This window comes from Drosophila teissieri, chromosome X (genome assembly GCF_016746235.2).
Source record: "Drosophila teissieri strain GT53w chromosome X, Prin_Dtei_1.1, whole genome shotgun sequence".
NCBI lineage: Eukaryota > Metazoa > Arthropoda > Insecta > Diptera > Drosophilidae > Drosophila > Drosophila teissieri.
The window spans coordinates 17203256-17219013 of NC_053034.1; the positions used below are offsets into that span (position 1 = coordinate 17203256).

Genomic DNA, 15758 nt, shown 5'->3' on the forward strand with positions numbered 1-15758 from the left:
TTGTAATTGTTTAAAGCGCGTTATGAACGAAACCGCTGAAATGGGCGGGGTTTTTGGGGGAGTGGTTGGTAAAAGGGGGGCTATAAAAATAAGGGGGGGGTTCGACGCGACGACTGTCGTGACAATTGGTCTGTGAAAGGCTTAAAACAAAAAGCAACAGAAAAAAATGCTAAAAAAATGTATACATATAGCGAACAACGTGAAGTTGAATTAAATGTAAACAACAACCAGCGATGACGACAACAACAACCATAACAGCAACAGCCACAACAACAATAGTAATAATAACAACAACTGCAACAACAACAAATACCAACTGCAACAACAACAGCAACAGCAACAAATAGCAACTGCAACTGACTTCAACGAGGCATGCAAAACGTTGACGTGCCGAGCGTTTGAAGTCGTCTTTGTGGCTGGCCAAAAAGAGGGTGGTGCTGGGTGGTTTAGGGTGGTCTAGGGTGGTCTAGGGTGGTTGTAGGTGGTTATAGGTGGTCTAGGGTGGTGCTGGGTGCTCGTGGGTGGTTTAGGGTGGTGCTTGTTCTGGGTGGCATGCCACTGCAGGGTATGCATAGCACCACTAGCTGCAAGCAAAAGTTTTTGCGTTTTCGGTTTGTTTTCCACTCTGTTTTCCTTCTTTTTACTGGCTTCTATTTGTTGTTGCCACTGCTTTTCCACATTTAACGACAATTGTTGCATATTAAACTGCCAGCGAAGGGTTAACGTTTTGGGGCGCACGAGTTCAACTATCGATGAAGGGTTAAAGTTTAGCAAATCGAATATACATATGAATCTTGGGCTGCTTTTATTTAAAATTTCACATCGATAAGTGCCAAACTGTTTGATTTATGGCGCTGCTGCCAGGTCAATTCCCCTTTATTTTCCACTTCCTAAACTTTGCTTAAACCACAAAAAAAAGGAAAAACTAAACTGTGGACAGGACTTTTGATAGGGAAGCGAAAAGTGGGAAAATAGGAAAGAGCAGGGGCAGATTTAAGTGCTCAATTGAAACTCGTTTAGCATGGCGCTCAAAGCCAAGGCAAATACAGCGCCATAAACAAAGTAAAAAAAAGGAAAAAAATAAAAGAAATTACGCGGCGTATACGTAATGTCAAAAGTGGAGAGAGAGAGTGGAGTTGAGGGGAGTTGAGGGGTGGCAGGCGGCAAACGGAGCCATTATAGCAGCTAATAATACGAGCATATTAACACATAATTTTCAGCAGGCACCGCCGTTGTCATTTATTTGCTTTTAGCCAGGCCAACTCGGGCCAAGACAAGATACAAAAAAAACAAAAAAAAGAGAAGAAAACTAGAAAAAAAAACTAGAAAAAAAGTAGAAAAAAACTAGAAAAAAGAGTGCGAGTGCGAGTGCGAGTGCCTAAGAATAGAAGCAAAAAACACAACGCACACGGCAGTCGACAAAACAAAAGCATTCCAAACGCCCAAAGATGCGGCTGAGTAAAAGCAAAAAGGAAATATACAAAATACAAAATAACAAATAAAAAGAAAAATAGAAAAAAATGAAAAAAATTGAAAAAAGAAAAAAGCTAGGCAGACTGCCACACATTTATTTGCGGCCGCTTCACAAATTATTTGTCACAAGCCATAAAGCGGGCTAAAAGTGTGTGTGTGCGAGTGTGTGTGTGTGTGTTGCTGCCACACGAAGAAATTAAAGAAAATATATGCTGACTAAGTGACCAACGGGGCGTATCAATTCCTGTTGCCCCACTCGATTGTTTCCATTTCTATTTCATTTGATTTTATTTATACACATTAAAGACATTCGCGTAAAGACAGGTACAGTGCGGCATATGTGTATAATGTGATATAGGGATAGCATATAGAGATGCAGCAACACTTGGCCAACACTTTGTCACTTTGGCCATTAAAATATGCTTCATTGAGTGGCATCGCCGCTTAAGTGTGGCGACTCATTGCGGTAACAAAGGCAGACAGATGAGGTGGTTTTCTCTTTTTTCTTGTTTTTTCATTTAGGGGAGGGGGGTGAAAGATTTTTGAGTGCGTGGGCCGGCCAAACAATATGCATAAATTAGCATAAAGCTCGCTCAACAATTTTCATAAATCTGACGATCGCCAGCAACACAAAAAAAAAGCAAACAACCAAGAAAGCGTAGCTAAAATTTATTTCATTTTGAATTTCTTTGATATGTTCTGTGATGAACGAAATGAGGCAATCAGCAATGAAAGAATGAAGGAATGAAAGTGCCACCACACGGCCACAAGAGTAATGGCCTCCGATCAGGGAGTGCTAATAATTTGATGAGGACTAACCGAAAAATACTGTAATAAAAAGATAAATAAAACCAACAGAAATAAGCAGACAAAATGGGAAACTTTTTAAGCCACACAGAGGCACACACACACACACAGATAAATGAATGTTGCACATGTCGTGTTCGTGCTGGATTTTTGTGCTTTTTATTTTGCATATAAGGCAGCTAATTACTTTGTAATGAACTTTGACAACAGCAGCGAAGGATGGTGGCCAGAGGAGTGGGGGGGGGGTGGGAAATGGGTGGTTGGGGGTTGGGGGGTTTGAAAGGTGGAAGAACAAAGCGAAATCATGACGAAAACAAATTAAAATGCAAGACAAAGTTGCTGCACGTTACCCATTCCAATTTGCAGCCATACCATACCATACTTATACCATCTATACATCGAATTCTCCTGGCTGCTGTCTCCGTCTCCGTCTCTTTCCCCTGTTGCCCTCTCTCTCGCACCGCCCTTAGTGCCATCTCTTTCTCGCATATTCTCTGCCTAATTGCAAGACAAACAATGAGTGCGAAGGTGCCATTCGTTCTTTATTTATTATTATTATTATTTCCTTTTCTTTTCTGATAACAGCTGATGAGTCGCTGCAGTGCAGAATATGAGCCCATTTTCCCCTTTTCCCTTTGGCTTTTTCCCATGCTGTCGAAACTCTTCAATTCGCCATGCTACGTTTGCTTTCTGCTCAGCTAGAAGAAGAAGCCTCCAGTTTGGCTTCCAATTCCATTTGAAGGCAGCCCACCCACCCACTTGCAACCACCCACTTGGCCTTGTCTTTCGTTTCTTTTTTTTTTTAATTGACACTTCTGCTAATACACAGAAACAACTGACAAAATGGGAGGGGGGGTATACAAAAAAAGGGGGGAGCCCAAAGGAGTCGGTGAGCCAGTGAGTCGCGGGAAAAGGAAAAGGAAAAACAAATGACTGGCATTTTAATTAGAAAATTTTTCTTGCAATTAATGCAAATTGCGTGCGTGTGCCAATTTCAATGTGCCGTTCAATTCCGTCCTCCCATATTTTTACCCCTCACAAACATATACTCATATATACAAACATACATATATACATATGTTTATATATATATAGATACATAACCCTTTCAGATCGACGCGACATGTTGAAGTATGATTACATATTTGTGCGCTGGCAAATATTTATTGTATTAGAATAAAAAAGAGAAACACAAACGAATCGAGCAACCCCAAGGCTCCAATACCCCTGAACCCCAAGACCTTCGGCAGCTGAAGCAGCCACTTCACTCCACTCCACTCCACTGTCTGGGCTCCTCCTTCTCCTTCCTGGGCTTCTTGGTCCTCTGATTTGTTATAAAAGGCAAATATTCATCAAGCAAATTGCGAGCAAAGGGAAAGATGGGCTAGATTGTCATATAAAAATATGCGATATATATATGTAGGTATATCTATATATTTGGTATTTGCCAGACAAATATGATAGCTCATATCTGGTCCGAAATCCCTTTGAATGACAATTTGGTCAACATGTTCCTCTCTAATAAATTACAAAACAAAAAATCCAAACGCGGATGCTCCGCGCGGTGTGGGTTACACAACAAACAACAAGCAACACACAACGGGAAAAAATAATGCAAATCGCAGACAAAAAAGTGGCCAACGGTAACGACAAATATATTTGTATGTATCCAACTACCAAAAAAAACCACGCTATCTATATCTCTCTCTCTATATATATATATATAAATATATATATATATATATATATATGTGTGTGTAGTAAAAAGTTGAATGATGGCCATAAAGGATGGCAGCGAAAGTTGGGCCAAAAAACTGCGGGCAACTGCGGGGGAAAGTCCTTTTGGAACATGGTACATGGTACCATGGCTGCTTTGGCTGCTTTGTCTGCCCAGCAAACGAAATGCGCCACGTGAGACTCTTAAATTTGTGGCCAAATTTATAGAAATGAACGCTACAAATTACAAATTGAAATGGAAATTGCGTAGCAAATGCTTCGGCATTTGAATGTTTGCTTTGGCTAAAAGAACTCGCTTAAGTTCAGCTAAAAGAAGCAAATAGTTCAACTAAAAGAACTCGCTTAAGTTCGCGGATTGAAGCAAATAGTTCAGCTTAAAGCCAACTGGATGCCACACATCCTCTAACTCTAAACTCATCCAGCTGGCCACAATCATCCACTAAGACCGCTTAAGCTGTCTGTGTCTGTGTCTGACCAAACCCAACCCAACCAAACCCAACCAAACCCAACGCCATAGCTATTGACCAAATTGCCAGCCATGGGGCTGTGGGGTCATATTCCAGGTCCAGGTGTCATCAATGTCATCTTCGACTTTATAACACAAAAACACTTTGTAATCCCCAAATGAAGCGACGACAAGGATGTCTCCCGCATATAAAAAACCAACAAAAATTCCCACAAAATCGTTTTTCCAATTTTTATGCCAAAGCCAAAAAAAAACAAAATGCGAGTGGAGTAGCTATTGTACTATAGTTGGCCATTTGATCGCCTTTATCCATCTACTCTCGTATCTGGGGAGTTCAGCAGTTCGAGCTCATACTATGCACCCTATCATCCCAACATCCTATCATCCTATCACCCTAGATTTTTCAAATCTCTCGCTTCAATGGCTGTCAGCCAGGATGTTGAGAGATGGAAAGAGGAAACGTTGCCCGGTGCCTGGACATTTGTCATTCATGTGTTGATTTCCGTTTCCGCTTGCGTCCGCTTCTTGCACTTTTATTTGCGGCCAAGTGTTTGCTGCCTGCTCCTTTGGGCATCGATTATGCTTGGCAATTGTAAAGCGATTTTCAGTTATTTCATTTCGCAACCCATTCCCATTCCCATTAGCTGCAGATTCATAGATTCAGATTCATAGATTCACATTCATGGCGTTCCATTCCGCTGAACGTGTGCGGCTGATTGATGTTTTTTGGCTGTGGCAGCCACAAAAACATGCCGCAGGACATCACACAGGAAATTCAATGGTCCCTGTTCGGGCGCCACGCCACGCCAAGTGTATGTGTATGAGTGTATGTGTATGTGTGTGGGTGGATGGGTGGGTGGCTCGGAACCACTTGTGTGATTATTTTGCAATTTACCACTCGATTCGCTGTCACGAGAAGCAAAAAGTCAAAAAGCAAAACGCTTCTCCAGTTCGTTTTTCAATTGAATTTCAGCCAAACAATTTTCAGTTTTACATTTTTTCAAAGACCCCCGCTCTCTCACTCTTGCATTTTTTTGTACTTTCTGCATTTCCTCCAACCGCTCTCAATTGCAATTGAATTCATTCATTTATTCATTTCGTCTCGTTTCGTTTCGTTTCGTTTATTCAACTCCTGGACGCGCGCTTCGATGAGCATTTCCATGGGTTTGGGTTTGGGAAGCGAGGCGCGTGCCAAATTAGCGCAACGCTTTTGCATCGAACAACTATTTGAGGTCCGGCGAAAACTCAGGTTTGGGGATGTACGAAAAAATGCAAAAAAAATAAAAAAAAAATAAAAAAAAACCAAATAAACAACAAACAAAAATAACACGAATTTACACAAACATTTTTTTGCGCACACCATTCATGAGCTGCGTTTGTGTTCGTTGGGTTTGCTGTTTTGTGTTTATAATTGAGCTGCCCCCTTGGGGCATAGGGAATTTCTGCCAGTGCATTGGATGGATAGGCGGCCGGGCAGGAGGCGTGGCATTTGGTGGACACTTGGCGGGACCCTTTCAACTGCAGCGCCGCTTTATGGCCGCAAATTCGCTTTGGCTTTTTGAACGCTTTATGGCTTAATTGGTTTCGGTCTGGTTTGGGTTTCAGGTTCCCACATCCACTGCCACTTCCACTTCCCCGTCGATATCCATGGCCAGGTCCATGTCCATGTCCATGACCATGTCCATGTCCTGCCAATCGAGCGCGCATAGCCCATATAAATGATCCGGCTGGGCATAAATTTTTACAGCATTTAATGGGCTTTACGATCAGCTTCGCTGCAGCAAACCAGCAACTAATCGGGAATATATCTTGTCATCGTCTTGCAGATTCTGGACTGCCGCAGTATGCGGGTCGCGGTGCCGGCGGCGCTGGCGGCGATGATTCCATGTCCGAGGACCGCATTGCCCACATCCTCAGCGAGGCCTCCTCGCTGATGAAGCAGAGCAGCGTGGCCCAGCATCGCAGCCACGGCGGCGAGGACTCGCACAGCAACGAGGACAGCAAGTCGCCGCCGCAGAGCTGCACCTCGCCCTTCTTCAAGGTGGAGCAGCAGCTGAAGCAGCAGCACCAGCACCTCAATCCCGAGCAGGCCGCCGCCGCCCAGCAGCGGGAGCGGGAGCGCGAGCAGCGGGAGCGGGAGCGGGAGCAGCAGCAGCGACTGCGGCACGAGGATCTGGCCCAGGACAAGATGGCGCGTCTCTACCAGGAGCTGATTGCACGCACGCCACGCGAGACGGCTTTTCCAAGGTAAGTTTACTCATGATTGCATTGATTGCATTGGAGCAAAACGTTTAACTGACCCATCATCATCATCATCTGCTGTCTCGTCTCGTCCGCAGCTTTCTCTTCTCACCCTCGCTGTTTGGAGGAGCCGCCGGCATGCCGGGCGCAGCCAGCAACGCCTTTCCCGCCATGGCCGACGAGAACATGCGCCACGTCTTCGAGCGCGAGATTGCCAAGCTGCAGCAGCACCAGCAGCAGCAGCAGGCGGCACAGGCTCAGGCCCAGGCCCAGTTCCCGAACTTCTCCAGCCTGATGGCGCTGCAGCAGCAGGTGCTGAACGGCGCCCAGGATCTCTCGCTGGCCGCCGCCGCCGCCAAGGACATCAAGCTGAACGGCCAGCGCTCCTCGCTGGAGCACAGCGCCGGCAGCAGCAGCTGCTCCAAGGATGGCGAACGCGATGACGCCTACCCCAGCTCGCTGCATGGTCGCAAGTCCGAGGGTGGCGGCACACCCGCACCACCTGCCCCACCATCGGGCGGGCCAGGAGCCGTTGCCGGAGCCGGTGTGCCCAGCGGTGCAGCCGCACCAGCAGCCGGCGGTGCGAGCAGCAATTCGGCTGCGCCCAGTCCGCTGAGCAACTCCATCCTGCCGCCGGCACTGAGCAGCCAGGGCGAGGAGTTCGCGGCGACGGCCAGTCCGCTGCAGCGCATGGCCTCGATCACCAACTCGCTGATCACCCAGCCGCCGGTGACGCCGCACCACAGCACACCGCAGCGACCCACCAAGGCGGTGCTGCCGCCCATCACCCAGCAGCAGTTCGACATGTTCAACAACCTCAACACCGAGGACATCGTGCGGCGCGTGAAGGAGGCGCTGTCGCAGTACTCCATCTCGCAGCGCTTGTTTGGCGAATCCGTGCTGGGTTTGTCGCAGGGATCGGTGTCCGATCTGCTGGCCAGGCCCAAGCCGTGGCACATGCTCACGCAGAAGGGACGGGAGCCGTTCATACGCATGAAGATGTTCCTGGAGGACGAGAATGCGGTGCACAAGCTGGTGGCCAGCCAGTACAAGATCGCGCCCGAGAAGCTGATGCGCACGGGCAGCTACAGCGGCAGTCCGCAGATGCCGCAGGGACTGGCCAGCAAGATGCAGGCCGCCTCGCTGCCCATGCAGAAGATGATGAGCGAACTGAAGCTGCAGGAGCCGGCACAGGCGCAGCACCTCATGCAGCAAATGCAGGCGGCGGCCATGTCCGCAGCCATGCAGCAGCAGCAGCAGCAGGTGGCACAGGCGCAGCAGCAGGCGCAGCAGCAAGCGCAACAGCAGGCCCAGCAGCATCTGCAGCAGCAGGCGCAACAGCACCTGCAACAGCAGCAGCATCTCGCCCAGCAGCAACACCCCCATCAGCAGCACCACCAAGCGGCCGCCGCCGCCGCCGCCTTGCACCACCAGAGCATGTTGCTCACCTCGCCGGGCCTGCCACCCCAGCACGCCATCAGTCTGCCCCCCTCGGCGGTGGGTGGCGCCCAGCCAGGCGGTCCCGGTGGCAACCAGGGCGGCTCCAGTCAAGCGAACAGCGACAAGAAGCCGATGCTGATGCCGGTGCACGGCACCAATGCCATGCGCAGCCTGCACCAGCACATGTCGCCCACCGTGTACGAGATGGCCGCCTTGACCCAGGACCTGGACACGCACGACATCACCACCAAGATCAAGGAGGCGCTGCTGGCCAACAATATTGGCCAGAAGATATTCGGCGAAGCCGTTCTGGGACTCTCTCAGGGATCCGTGTCCGAGCTGCTGAGCAAACCCAAGCCCTGGCACATGCTCTCCATCAAGGGCAGGGAACCATTCATCCGGATGCAGTTGTGGCTCAGCGATGCCAACAACGTGGAGCGATTGCAGCTGCTGAAGAACGAGCGACGGGAGGCCAGCAAGCGGCGCAGGAGCACGGGCCCCAATCAGCAGGACAACAGCAGCGACACCTCCAGCAACGACACCAATGACTTCTACACCAGCAGTCCGGGCCCGGGATCCGTGGGCTCCGGCGTCGGCGGTGCTCCGCCGAGCAAAAAGCAGCGCGTCCTCTTCTCCGAGGAGCAGAAGGAGGCACTGCGCCTGGCATTCGCCCTGGATCCGTATCCCAATGTGGGCACCATCGAGTTCCTGGCCAACGAGCTGGGCCTGGCCACGCGCACCATCACCAACTGGTTCCACAATCATCGCATGCGCTTGAAGCAACAGGTGCCGCACGGCCCGGCCGGCCAGGATAATCCGATACCGAGTCGCGAGAGCACCAGTGCCACGCCCTTCGATCCCGTCCAATTCCGCATCCTGCTGCAGCAGCGCCTGCTGGAGCTGCACAAGGAGCGCATGGGCATGAGCGGTGCCCCCATTCCCTATCCGCCCTACTTCGCTGCCGCCGCCATCTTGGGCCGCAGTCTGGCGGGGATTCCCGGTGCCGCAGCGGCCGCTGGCGCAGCTGCAGCAGCCGCCGCCGTTGGCGCCTCCGGCGGCGATGAGTTGCAGGCATTGAATCAGGCATTCAAGGAGCAGATGAGCGGCCTGGATCTGTCGATGCCCACACTGAAGCGGGAGCGCAGCGACGACTATCAGGATGACCTGGAGCTGGAGGGCGGCGGTCACAATCTGAGTGACAACGAGTCGCTGGAGGGCCAGGACCAGGAGCAGGACAAGACCACCGACTACGAGAAGGTGCTGCACAAATCCGCACTGGCCGCCGCCGCCGCCTACATGTCCAATGCCGTGCGCAGTTCGCGACGCAAGCCCGCTGCCCCCCAGTGGGTCAATCCCGCCGGTGCGGTGACCAATCCCAGTGCCGTGGTGGCAGCCGTTGCTGCCGCCGCCGCTGCAGCGGCGGACAATGAGCGCATCATCAACGGTGTGTGCGTGATGCAGGCATCCGAGTACGGACGTGATACGGATGCGGATGGCCAGAAGACCACGGATGGCGGCAACGATTCCGATCACGAGCACGCCCAGCTGGAGATCGATCAGCGTTTCATGGAGCCGGAGGTGCACATCAAGCAGGAAGAGGACGACGACGATGAGCCATCGGCAGCGATGCCACTCGACGGCGAGGACACGGCGAGCAGTGAGCAGCAGAAGCTGAAGGTGATCAACGAGGAGAAGCTGCGCATGGTGCGAGTTCGCCGACTGAGCAGCACTGGCGCCGCCTCCTCCGACGAGATGCCAGCTCCCCTGGCGCCACCACCACCACCTCCATCAGCGGCAGCCACCGCCTCCTCCGCCACCAGCGGGGACAGCTCCACCACCAGCAGCAGCACCACCAGCAGCAGCAGCAGCAGCAGCAACAGCGGCAGCAGCAGCACAGCAGCGGTGACCACTGCGGCAGCCGCTTGGAATTACTAAAGTAATTAACAGAATTAACAGAATTAACCGAATTAATCGAACTAAATATGAATTCAGTGCAATGTGTAGAGAGCGGAGAGCGAAGAGCGGAGATGGAAACGCGTTTACTTGTGATTAAGTTTGAATGTTTAAACGATGTGAGGACCCAGGAGACATACATACATACATACATACATACATGCATACATACATACATATAAATAGCACTTAGGCACTAGAAAACTATATACTTTTTTTTGTTTTTTTTTTATTAAACATTAACTACTAAATATAGGCGTTAGTTGTAGCCGTTAAGGTAGCCTTAGGTTGAGGAGTTGTAATAGTTGTAGCTAAAAGTTTAGAGACGCTATGCGAAGATGATGAAAATGATCATAAATATGTTCATAATAATGAATGATGATGATAAGGATGATTAGGATGAGCAGCGCAAAAGTATTAATGAGAAAATAAACCCCATTTAAGAACCCCGACTTGCCGAAGAACTTTAACCAAAATGTCGAGATGCGATTGATAGTGAAAGATTTGATCTTGCAAAGATGTTCGATTTCGATTTCGATTTTTCGATTTGTTTCTACTTGAAGACTGCAAGCAAAGGCGGTAGGATTGATAACTACACACGTAATTCTATTCTATACATACATAGATATCTTTTTTTTTGACAAACTATTATATGATTATTAGCAGTTTAGCTGGTTAAGTGTAAATAAATAATTAAATGAATGACGATGATTGACGATTGACAATTGACGATTGACAATTGACGATTGACGGTGTACATAGATTTCTCGCGAGGCATGATCTTGCTGTCGTTCTTCCTAAACAAAAATCCTACCTTCTACCACCACCCTCAGCAACCGACTTGTTTAACTATCTTTTGATCTCAAGCAAAAAAAAACAAAACAAAACAAAACAAAAACGAAAACGATAACGAAAAGGAAACAAAGCAAAGTAAAGCAGAAATTGATAGGGGAAATGTGGAAGGAAGGGAATGAAAATCCAAAGTAAAAGATAGTTAAAAGCAGAAAAGTTTTCCCTCATTTTGTTGCCCAAAACTAAAAATATAAATAATATTAACATGTCGATGAGGAACGGAAAGGCAAATCGAGAACAAAAAATATATAACAATAAACTTTGTAAATTCTGAATTTACATAAAAAATCCCACACACACACACATATATAATACGCCTACACACACACAAAACACAAACACAAATTGAGTAATTCATAATTATAGCAAAAATAAACATGCAAAATGCACTAAATTATTTATAATCTAATTATTCTATACATAATTATATATAATTATACATATTGCATATAAAGTGCGAAAAGTGAAAAGTTTATCAACGTAGCCTAACGGTAATTTAAATTTGCATTAAACCCTAGCATAAATAACAACAATTTTTTTCTGTGAATCTAAAATATTTAATGATAAAAATAAAAAAAAAACACAAACCGCATATCGTACTAAAGAAATTACACAAAAGAAAAATATAAAAAAAATTCAAAACAAAAACAGTAATCTAAGACAGCCAATTTTTTTTTTGCCTAGCTCTTAAGTTTACAACGTAATCGTAATCTTAAATAAATTATAAAATAAACAAACAAAAAAATAAAAAAAAAAACACAAAAAAGAATCTGTTTTCCTATATGAACAAGAGACAACATAGAAAACCAAGAAGAGCAAAAAAACAAATTTTAAGAAATATTTAAACCTTTTTTTTCCTAGGCTAAATGTTTAAGCTAAACAAAAAACAGATTTCTCAAACCAAAAAAAAAAGCTAAATAAATTAAAATTACACGAAACCATTTTTGCATAGGCCCAAAATTTGCCGCGTTATTATTATTATTATTACATACATATATATGAGACGAGTAATAAAGAGAAACAAATTACCAACATATACCAAACACATTTCAAAAACCTTTAAAAAACAAAAAAACGAAATACAATTTGCGAAATTTATACAAGAAACAAAACACGAAAGAACTAAGAAAAATATTTTTAAAAAATATGCAAACAATTTTTGCCCGCTGTCAGCGAAATTTGTTACGAAACTTCTTGAAAATTATAATTTGTTTCTTTTCCTCCTGTTTGCGTTTAAGTTATCGAGTTAAATACTTTGCATTTTCATACGCTTTAGCTAATGAATAAATTACATCTATATGGATATGAGATAAACGAGTAATAAATAAAATATATATAAAATATATACAAAATATGGATAAAGAAAGTTGAGCTGAGGCAAGAAAAACCGACACGACACGTTGAAATGGTTCGCAACTTTTAGTTTTAATTATTTCTTAAATCCAATTTTTTTGTCTTCGTATTTTTATTATTACTATTATTATTATTATTATTATTATTATTATTGTAATTATAATATAAATATTATATATATATATATATATATACATTAAAAGAAGGAAAAAAGCGAATACACAAGCGACAACATACCAATAATACATGAACATGATCGAAACTTTATCAAATAAAAATGTTTTCTTAAACGAAAAAAAACCCATCGATATCCTTTTTTATTTTCCTACAACAAAAAACCACCAAAATCGAAGAAATCGAAGAAATCGCAGAAAATGCCGCTGAGGAACGAAAGTACTCGCAATCTCTTGTAATCCCCTCAATCCATGACCTATAACCCTTGACCCCGGAAGCCCAAAACTCCCTCCCAAGCAAGAAAAAGTAAAAAGATCAGACACAGAAACACTCTGCAAATGTATAGCATACTTTTGGGAGTTTCCCTCGCCACCCAGCCGATAGCCGATTTAAGCCTATATAGGACGTAGTTATATATATATATATATGCATGATCAGCATTTTTATACACACCATTTAATAGTTATATTTACTAACAATATGCGGTGCTAGCCAAGTAAAGTAACACGTACAGATATTAATGATGATGATGATCCACATAACAAACATACATACATACATATATATGTATATGTATATGCATATGTATATGTAATGTAGGCAGTGGACATTTTTTGCATAGATCCGTGCTGCTGCAATAAGAAAAAGACATACGTAATTAATTTTAAACAAAGCAATTGAAACGGAAACGTTTATTGATTCAAATCAAAAGAGTTGAGCTGTAAATACGATATATATGAAATTATCCTTCCAATTCGAAACACACACACTCACACATTTTTATACCGACTAAGAAATGATTTGTTTTTTTTTTAGACAGAGATATCTGAATAAACGTGAATATAAGTGAATTTAAGCCCATGGTGATATGCGCACACACTCCACTCACTTTGCCAATTGTCCTACATTTTCCCCTTTTTCCTCTTTTTCCTCTTTTTTTTACCCACTACACATTAGCTGTACATAAGAAGTTGAGAGACCGAATCTTAGAGGAAACCACCCAAATTTATGGATCAGAAAGAAAACATGAAAACATGAGAAAACAAAAACCAGACCATATCAATATTATGTTAAAAGCATACAAGCATAAGGAGTAAGAAGTCGATGGGATATAGCAAGTTATTTTAGCAGATCCAAAAAGTATATCCAAAGTAAAGAGTAAAGAGTAAACACAAAACAGACTTGAAATAACCATATAGTGTTAACCAGCAGATATGCATATATACAAAAGTCTCTATATAACATAATAGCGTTTATGCAAAATGATTATGAATGACGATGATGAGATACAGAGCAAGAAAAACCAGATAAAGATAAAGATAATGATTAAAATAACGATAAAGAGCCGTAGTTAACACATAGAACAGATCTATATTGAACCGATACCAAACCGATTCCCTTAGTTTTCAACCGACAATGATCTTGAGATGAGGACAGCCAGCTCCGTTTTTCAGTTTCAAATCCGCCCAAAAATGCAATGAACATAACAGATAACAAAAAAAACAAAATAAAACCAGAACAAAATAATAATGCAAAATGCAGCGAGGAGAGTAACAAAAACGAAGGAGACTCTTAAGCAAATTAGCAAAATGTGCCCAAAGAAACAATTGAAAAAGAAAAAGCAGCAAAAATATCAAAAATATACATATAAACAAAAGTAAATAGAAAAACCAAAACAAAAACAAAAACAAAAACCATATATAGTTATATATATATATTATACATAGATATTAAACTTAAGCACATACAATTTTTGGCAACCTCGAAATCATTTTCTAAGACCTAAGCGAAAGCAAAAACTTACAAAAATTAACCAAAATAAACTTAAAACAAAAAACCAAAACAAAAACCAAAACCAAAACAAAAGCAAACATTTTTTTGTAGCATTTCTTGTATAAATGCACACGAGCATAAAATTAACAAGCGAAAACAAAATAAATTAAAAGGTAATGAATATTTTTTTTTAATTAAGCTAAACTGTAATTGTGTTTTTGATTTCACACTCATTGAGAACGATTTTCCAGCAAGCGGTTTGCAAAGAACAAAAAAAACCAAAGCGCATTCAAGAAATCAAACGAGAAAAAGGAAACAGCCACGAAAACAATTATCAAAATATGACAAAAAAAAAACAAAATAAAAAGACGAAAAGGCGAGAAATGAGAAACACGAGATAATGCGAATATAAATAATAATAATATGATTAATAAACTAGTTTATATAGCATGTAAAACTGAACAGAAAAATCAAATTCAATAAAGACGAATCTACTGTATTCCAATACGAACGTTATATTTCATTTTGGGCAAGCGAACGAAACTGAAATACAAGTTTTATTCTAACTTTTATTTGAATTTAGGCGGTTGTTTTACAAATTAAAGCTGCTTGCTACAAAACTATGTTGAGCCGCATAGATGGCGCTTTCCACCTAGATGGAAAAGGTGTCTCCGCTACGTGGGATGGTGTATTCGCTACATGGGATGGTGTAAAAAACATTTACATGGTAAAAGTAAAGAAGCTTAATAAATAACGGTTTTATAACCAATATAAAAAGAATTTAACAAACAAAAATGTTGTTCTTTTATTGACTGTGGTTAAAGGATCCATTGAAATGTTCATGGATACAAATATATTAAAATCGAAGGCATTTACACTTGAAACAAACGTTTTTAGAGGCATGACATCTTTTTAAAAGAGTTTTAGTGCACAACTAACCAACTCTGAAAAGTAAGTATTATAGATAATGAAATTAGATATTACCAAAAATGAAAGAGTTAGAGGGTTTTGCTCGATATCAACAGATAGGTGGAGAGTAATTTATTTATTGTATGTTCATACACAATTCGCTTATACACAAAGATACAGGCCCAAAGATCAGTCCCAAATCGGTTTCCCATTTCGCATTTCGCACTTGGTTTGCTCGTCTTGTTCCGTGTGATTTCTATAAATTAGCAACAAATTGAAATGATACATTTTACCTTTCATATGCATACGTTTTTTACAATCTTTTCTTGGAGTTTTTTGTTCCGTTTTTGTTGTTTGTCTTTGAGTTTTACATCGTCCAAAAAGTAGAAAAATGTTATGTCTAAAAAAATACAGGGTAACATTTCCATCCTAATCATTTTTGTTTTTGGTTTTCTTTGTCTCTGCTTTCATACATATGTATGTACATATGTACACATGTATATATATAAATAGAATTTATGTTTGATTTGCTTAAGTGTTGCTTGGTATTTCTTAAGTATCTTAATTGATTTACTTTGCT

The 15758-nt window shown here is 43.1% G+C and overlaps 1 protein-coding gene across 4 annotated transcripts in view; it reads left to right on the forward strand.

The window, feature by feature from the left end:
* Positions 1-11313, forward strand: part of LOC122623468 (homeobox protein cut) — a 74713-nt gene extending 63400 nt beyond the window's left edge. For 3 of the 4 annotated variants that reach the window (XM_043802656.1, XM_043802653.1, XM_043802655.1), the window contains 2 exons: positions 6310-6730; positions 6823-11313. In XM_043802656.1, coding sequence (XP_043658591.1) covers positions 6310-6730; positions 6823-10099 — 3698 coding nt within the window. In that variant the 3' untranslated portion in view covers positions 10100-11313. The remainder of the gene's footprint in view (positions 1-6309; positions 6731-6822) is intronic. The other variant, XM_043802654.1, reaches the window with a different exon arrangement.
* Positions 11314-15758: the final 4445 nt, after the last annotated feature.